At 46.5% G+C, this 7,356-nt stretch overlaps 1 protein-coding gene across 1 annotated transcript in view; it reads right to left on the minus strand.

Annotated features, from left to right (window-relative positions):
• LOC112069775 (laminin subunit alpha-1-like) overlaps window positions 1-7,356 on the minus strand; it is a 144,929-nt gene that overhangs the window by 73,230 nt on the left and 64,343 nt on the right. The window contains 2 exon segments of the mRNA XM_070438690.1: window positions 5,725-5,835; window positions 6,434-6,760. Of these exon segments, the coding sequence (XP_070294791.1) occupies window positions 5,725-5,835; window positions 6,434-6,760 (438 nt within the window).

Here is a 7,356-nt window from a genome sequence, read left to right on the forward strand (position 1 = left end):
TCTACCAAGAATTCTCTTCGTCATAATCACAGCCGTAATATTCCCCCCCAAGCAGACAATCGATGGCCCTGAACGAACTTTATCTGACTTCTTTGTAAACTGAAAACCACTACACCTGAGGCTCATTCATCGTAGCTGGGGATTTTAACAAGGCTAATCGTAAAAACAAAACTCCCTAAATTCTATCAGCATATCGATTGTGCTACCAGGGCTGTGTAAACCTGGATCATTGTTATACTAACTTCTGCTGACGCATATAAGGCCCCCCCGCCCTCCTTTCGGAAAAGCTGACCACGACTCCATTTTTGATTCCAGCCTACAAAACAGAAACTAAAACAACAAGCTCCGCGCTCAGGTCTGTTCAACGCTGGTCGACCAATCTGATCCACGCTTCAAGACTGCTCTCGATCACGCGATTGGAATATGTTCCGCCATTGCGTCCAACCAACAAACATGGACGAATATGCTGATTCGGTGAGCAGTTCATTAGGAGGTCATTGACGATGGTCGTACCCAACAGCAACGATTTAAACATTCCCAAACCAGAAACCGTGGTTGACGGGCAGCATTCCGTGAAAACTGAAAACGCGAACCACTGCTTTTAACCAGGGCAAGGTGACCGGAAACATGAACCGAATACAAACATGTAGCTATTCTTCTCCGCAAGGCAATCAAACAGGCTAAGTCCCAGTATAGAGCCAAAATAGAGTCGCAATTCAACAGCTCAAGACAACAAGAGGTATGTGGCAGGGTCTAACAGTCTATCACGGATTACAAAAAGAAAACCAGCCTCGTCGACGGACCAGGATGTCTTGCATCCAGACAGGCAAATAACTTTTTTGCCCGCTTTGAGGACAATACAGTGCCACTGACACGGCCCGCTACCCCAAACCTGCGGGCTCTCCTCACTGCAGCCGAGGTGAGTAAAACATTTAAACGTGTTAACCCTCGCCAAGCTGGCAGGCCCAGACGGCATTCCCAGCCGCCGTCCTCAGAGCATGCGCAGACCAGGCTGGCTGGTGTGTTTACGAACATATTCAATCACATCCTTATCCCAGTCTTGCTGTTCCACATGCTTCAAGAGGCCACCATTGTTCCTGTTCCCAAGAAAGCTAAGGTAACTGAGCTAAACGACTACCGCCCCGTAGCACTCACTTCCGTCATCATGAAGTGCTTTGAGAGACTAGTCAAGGACACATACACCTCCACCCTACCGGACACCCTAGACCCACTCCAATTTGCTTACCGACCCAATAGGTCCACAGACAACGCAATCGCAACCACACTGCACACTGCCCTAACCCATCTGGACAAGAGGATACCTATGGTGAGAATGCTGTTCATCGATACAGCTCAGCATTTAACACCATAGTACCCTCCAAACTCGTCATCCAAGCTCGAGACCCTTGGGGGGCTCGACCCGCCCTGTGCAAACTGGGTCCTGGACTTCCTGACGGGCCCGCCCCCACGGTCGGTGAGGTAACGGTAACAACATCTCCACCCCGCTGGATCCCAACACTGGGGCCCCCCACCAAGGGTGCGTTCTGAGCCCTCTCCTGTACTCCCTGTTCACCCACGACTGCCGTGGCCATGCACGCCTCCAACTCAATCATCAAGTTTGCGGATGACACTACAGTGGTAGGCTTGATTACCAACAACGACGAGACGGGCCTACAGGGAGGAGGTGAGGGCCCTCGGAGTGTGGTGTCAGGAAAATAACCTCACACTCAACGTCAAACAAAACAAAGGAGATGATTGTGGACTTCAGGAACAGCAGAGGAGCACCCCCCTATCCACATCGCACGGGTCAGTAGTGGAGAAGGTGGAAAGTTTTAAGTTCCTCGGTGTACACATCACGGCACAAACTGAATTGGTCTACCACACAAGACAGCGTTGTGAAGAAGCGCGCAGCAGCGCCTCTCAACCTCAGGAGGCTGAAAGAAATTCGGCTTGTCACCAAAAGCACTCACAAACTTCTACAGATGGCACAAATCGAGGCATCCTGTCGGGCTGGTATCACCGCCTGGTACGGCAACGCTCCGCCCACAACCGTAAGGCTCTCCAGAGGGTAGTGAGTCTGCAGAACGCATCACCGGGGCAAACTACCCTGCCTCCAGGACACCTACACCACCCGATGTCACAGGAAGGCCATAAAAGATCATCAAGACAACAACCACCCAAGCCACTGCCTGTTCACCCCGCTATCATCCAGAAGGCGAGGTCAGTACAGGTGCATCCAAAGCAGGGACCGAGAGACTGAAAAACAGCTTCTATCTCAAGGCATCAGACTGTTAAACAGCCACCACTAACATTTAGCCGCCGCTGCCAACATACTGACTCAACTCCAGCCACTTAAAAATGGGAATTGATGGAAATTATTGTAAAAATGTACCACTAGCCACTTAAACAATGCCATTAATATAATGTTTACATACCCTACTACCCATTCATATGTATATGTATATACTGTACTCTATATCATCTACTGCATTTCCATCTTTATGTAATACATGTACCACTAGCCACTTAAACTATGCCACTTTATGTTTACATACCCTACATACTCATCTCATATGTATATACCGCACTCCTATACCATCTACTGCATCTTGCCTATGCCGTTCTGTACCATCACTCATTCATATTCTTTATGTACTATTCTTTATCCCTTTACACTTGTGTGTATAGGTAGTAGTTGTGGAATTGTTAGGTTAGATTACTTGTTTGTTATTACTGCATTGTCGGAAACTAGAAGCACAAGCATTTCGCTACACTCGCATTAACATCTGCTAACCATGTGTATGTGACTAATAAAATTTGATCTGTTGATTTGATTTGATTTGATGATGACGGAATGAGTGCTACGGGGCGGCAGTCGGTTTAGCTCAGTTACCTTAGCTTTTTTGGGAACAGGAACAATGGTGCCCTCTTGAAGCATGTGGGAACAGCAGACTGGGATAAGGATTGATTGAATATGTCCTTAAAACACCAGCCAACTGGTCTGCGCATGCTCTGAGGACGCGGCTGGGAATGCCGTCTGGGCCTGCAGCCTTGCGAGGGTTAACATGGTTAAATGTTTTACTCACCTCGGCTGCAGTGAAGCAGAGCCCGCAGGTTTTGGTAGCGGGCCGGGTTCAGTGGCACTGTATTGTCCTCAAAAGCGAGCAAAAAAGTTATTAGTCTGTCTGGGAGCAAGACATCCTGGTCCGCTACGGGCTGGTTTTCTTTTTGTAATCCGTGATTGACTGTAGACCCTGCCACATATCTCTTGTGGTCTGAGCTGGTGAATTGCGGACTCTACTTTGTCTCTATACTGGCACTTAGCTTGTTTGATTGCCTTCGGAGGGAATAGCTACACTGTTTGTATTCGGTCATGTTTCCGGTCACCTTGCCCTGGTTAAAAGCAGTGGTTCGCGCTTTCAGTTTCACGCGAATGCTGCCATCAATCCACGGTTTCTGGTTTGGGAATGTTTTAATCGTTGCTGTGGGTACGACATCGTCAATGACACTTTCTAATGAACTCGCTCACCGAATCAGCGTATTCGTCAATGTTGGTTGGACGCAATGCGGAACATATCCCAATCCACGTGATCGAAGCAGTCTTGAAGCGTGGAATCAGATTGGTCGGACCAGCGTTGAACAGACCTGAGCGTGGGAGCTTGCTGTTTAGTTTCTGTTTGTAGGCTGGAAGCAACAAAATGGAGTCGTGGTCAGCTTTTCGGGGTGAGGGCGGGGGAGGGCCTTATATGCGTCGCGGAAGTTAGTATAACAATGATCCAAGGTTTTACCACCCTGGTAGCACAATCGATATGCTGATAGAATTTAGGGATTTTGTTTTCAGATTAGCCTTGTTAAAATCCCCAGCTACGATGAATGCAGCCTCAGGGTGTGTGTTTCCAGTTTACAAAGAGTCAGATAAAGTTCGTTCAGGGCCATCGATGTGTCTGCTTGGTGGGGAATATATACGCTGTGATTATAATCGAAGAGAATTCCCTTGGTAGATAATGCGGTCGACATTTGATTGTGAGGAATTCTAAATCAAGTGAACAGAATGACTTGAGTTCCTGTATGTTGTTATGATCACACCACGTCTCGTTAATCATAAGGCATACACCCCCGCCACTCTTCTTACCAGAAAAGATGTTTGTTTCTGTCGGCGCGATGCGTGAAGAAACCAGCTGGCTGCACCGACTCCGTTAGCGTCTCTCGAGTGAGGCCATGTTTCCGTGAAGCAAAGAACGTTACAATCTCTGATGTCTCTCTGGAATGTTACCCTTGCTCGGATTTCATCAACCTTGTTGTCAAGAGACTGGACATTGGCGAGTAGTATGCTAGGGAGTGGAGCGCGATGTGCCCATCTCCGAAGCCTGACCAGGAGACCGCGTTCGTTTGCCCCTTTTACGGCGTCGTTGTTTAGGGTCGCCGGCTGGGATCAGATCCATTGTATTGGGTGGAAGGCAAAACACAGGATCCGCTTCGGGAGAGTCATATTCCTGGTTATAACGATGGTGAGTTGACATTGCTCTTATATTCAGTAGTTCCTCCCGACTGTATGTAATGAAACCTAAGATTACCTGGGGTACCAATGTAAGGAATAACACATAAAAAAAAAAAATACTGCATATTTTCCTAGGAACGCGAAGCGAGGCGGCCATCTCTGTCGGCGCCTGTTGTAGTTTGGTTTAGCTGTTAGGTTTAGCGGTTTGGTTTTAGCGGTTAGGTTTAGCGGTGGTTAAGCGGTCAGGTTTAGCGTTCAGGTTTAGCGGTTAGGTTTAGCGGTTTGGTTTAGCGGTTCGGTTAGCGGTTCGGTTTAGCGGTTAGGTTTAGCGGGTTTGGTTAAGCGGTATGGTTTAGCGGTCAGGTTTAGCGGTTAGATTTACTGGTTAGGTTTAGCGGTTAGGTTTAGCGGTAGTTTAGCGGTTTTGTTTAGCGTTTGGTTTAGTGGTTAGATTTACTGGTTAGGTTTAGCGGTTAGGTTTAGCGGTTGGTTAGCTTTTTGGTTAGCGGTTAGATTTACTGGTTAGTTTAGCGGTCAGGGTTAACGTTGGGTGTCACTTAAAGGGATAGTTCACTTTTATTTGAGCTTTATTTTTGACTTACCTAGGTGTTTATCCAAACAGTTTTAAAAAAGTGGGAAATAATCTAAAACGCCACTGCCATGTTAACTATCCATTAACAGTGGATGTTGAGACATTCCAAGAAAGTTACAGTCCAAAGTGGCACTCTATTCTCTATAATTTATTGCACTACATAGGGGATAGGATATGTCTCTAGCCAAAAGTAGTGCACTATATAGTAGTGCACTACCTGACTTGCCTAGTTAAACAAAGGTAAAAAACTAAATTAAATKTAAAAAATAATTTAGGAATAGGATGCCATTTCAGATGCAGCATAGAAGAGTGATTCATCATATGACTGTCAACAAACACAGCTCAAGCCAGGAAGCTTCCTACTGGGGGTTTACTCATTGGTGTGCTGTAGCCTCTAACTGCGAAGTGAAGCTCTGACTGGTTCAGAGGTTATCTAGTGCAGATGTTAGGATCAGATAAACAGCTAGATGAGACCGCGTCCTTATTTTACACAGATAGTGGTGGAAGAAGTTGAGATCACGCTTTGAGTCAATAAACAAGCCATAGCTGTACATGTATGGGATATCTATGTGTCATATATCTATGTCTATGSTCCCGCTGTCTAAACATGACACGCTGCAGATAGAGGACTCACCAGACACACTCCGTTGATGTCACATTCCGTAGCATGGTTGTTACACTCACACTGGAGACAGTTGCCCCCGAACAGGATCCCCCCGACGCGATAGAACCCAGATGAACAGGACTACAAACACAGAGAGAACAACAATAACATMATTTAGCGGTCGCTTTTACCCAAAGTCACATACAGTAAGCACAGGTACTCAGATTGTGTGGCTCATATGACATGATATAATCCAGACAGAGGAGGCTGGTGGGTTGAACTATAGGAGGACGGGCTCACTGTATTGGCTGGAATGGAATAATTGGAACAGAGTCAAACCTGGTTTCCATATGTTTGATGTGTTTGATACCGTTTCATTCATTCCATTCCAGCCATTAACAATGAGCCCGTCCTCCTATAGCTCCTCCCATCAGCCTCCTCTGAATCCATACACACAGTACTACAAACACAAAGACAACTATAACATAATCATTTAGCCGTTGTTGTCCTGAAGTGACACATAGTAAACACATATTCAAAAATATGTGGGAATTGAACCCACAACCTTGTTGCTAACACCATGCTCTTCTTCCACCTCTAACTAACCAAGCCAACTGAAAAGCATAATGAGCTTTGCTTTTACAATGGAYACAGCTCAAATCATTAACAAACTAGACTAGACACCCTACAGTAGTAAACAGTATCAATCTGGCCATCGTCACATGACCTGGGTTTTTACCTCACAGGATGTGCCAGAGTAGCCCAAGGGACACTCACACTGCTCCACGTCCCGGGCCTGGACTGTGTTAGTAGAATTGATGTCTACCATGTCCAGAGATACAGTGCTCAACCTGAGTTCCCCCTCTGCGCTGGCATTGAGGTGACCTCTGATCCTCAGCCCGGCCACGTCGGCCAGTGCAGTCATCAGCTCGTCCCTGTCCACCCTCTGACCTGTGTGCAGGTCTACGAAGCCCTGTGGCAAGAGCTCCACAGAAACATGCTGCTCACGCAGGGGCGTCAGCAAGAGCTGCCTGGGGGGCATCTGACGCAGGGTCCTTCCGTTCCCCTGGTGGCACATCCAAACAAGGTAGTTAGCAACACATTTTGATTTACAATGACGACCTGATGTAGGTTCAGGGGCTGGTGTACTCAACCCTTAAGAATAGTTTTACATTTAGGCCGGGGTGATTCTGCAATCATCTATATGACTCCTTCAGGTCTGCAATCACTGAAGGGCTAGGGSCTAGAGGTTTCTTTAAATTACCCACTGGGAAAAAACTGGTTGAATCAACGTTGTTTCCACGTCATTTCAACAACAACAAAACATGTATGTGATGACACTGAATCAAGATTGGAATTGCAAAAAGTCATCAACATACGGGAATTTTGTCTTTTTTTCCACTCGACTTTTAACCTAAATCCAATGTCATGGTGCATTTTTTGGAGGATTTCACGTTGAACTCACGTTAGTTGACAACTCAACCCAATGTAAATCAAAAATAGACGTTGAACTGACTTCTGTGCCCATTGGGAAGGTTTTAGTTAGTCTTGCTTTCCATTGCACTTCCATACCGCTAACACCATAGCCAGGTTGAAAATGATAAGATCAGATCGCTTTATTGGTCAATTGCACACAAGGTCCAACTGAAATTTGACTTCCAC

This window comes from Salvelinus sp. IW2-2015, unplaced genomic scaffold (genome assembly GCF_002910315.2).
Source record: "Salvelinus sp. IW2-2015 unplaced genomic scaffold, ASM291031v2 Un_scaffold1114, whole genome shotgun sequence".
NCBI classification, from domain to species: Eukaryota; Metazoa; Chordata; class Actinopteri; order Salmoniformes; family Salmonidae; genus Salvelinus; species Salvelinus sp. IW2-2015.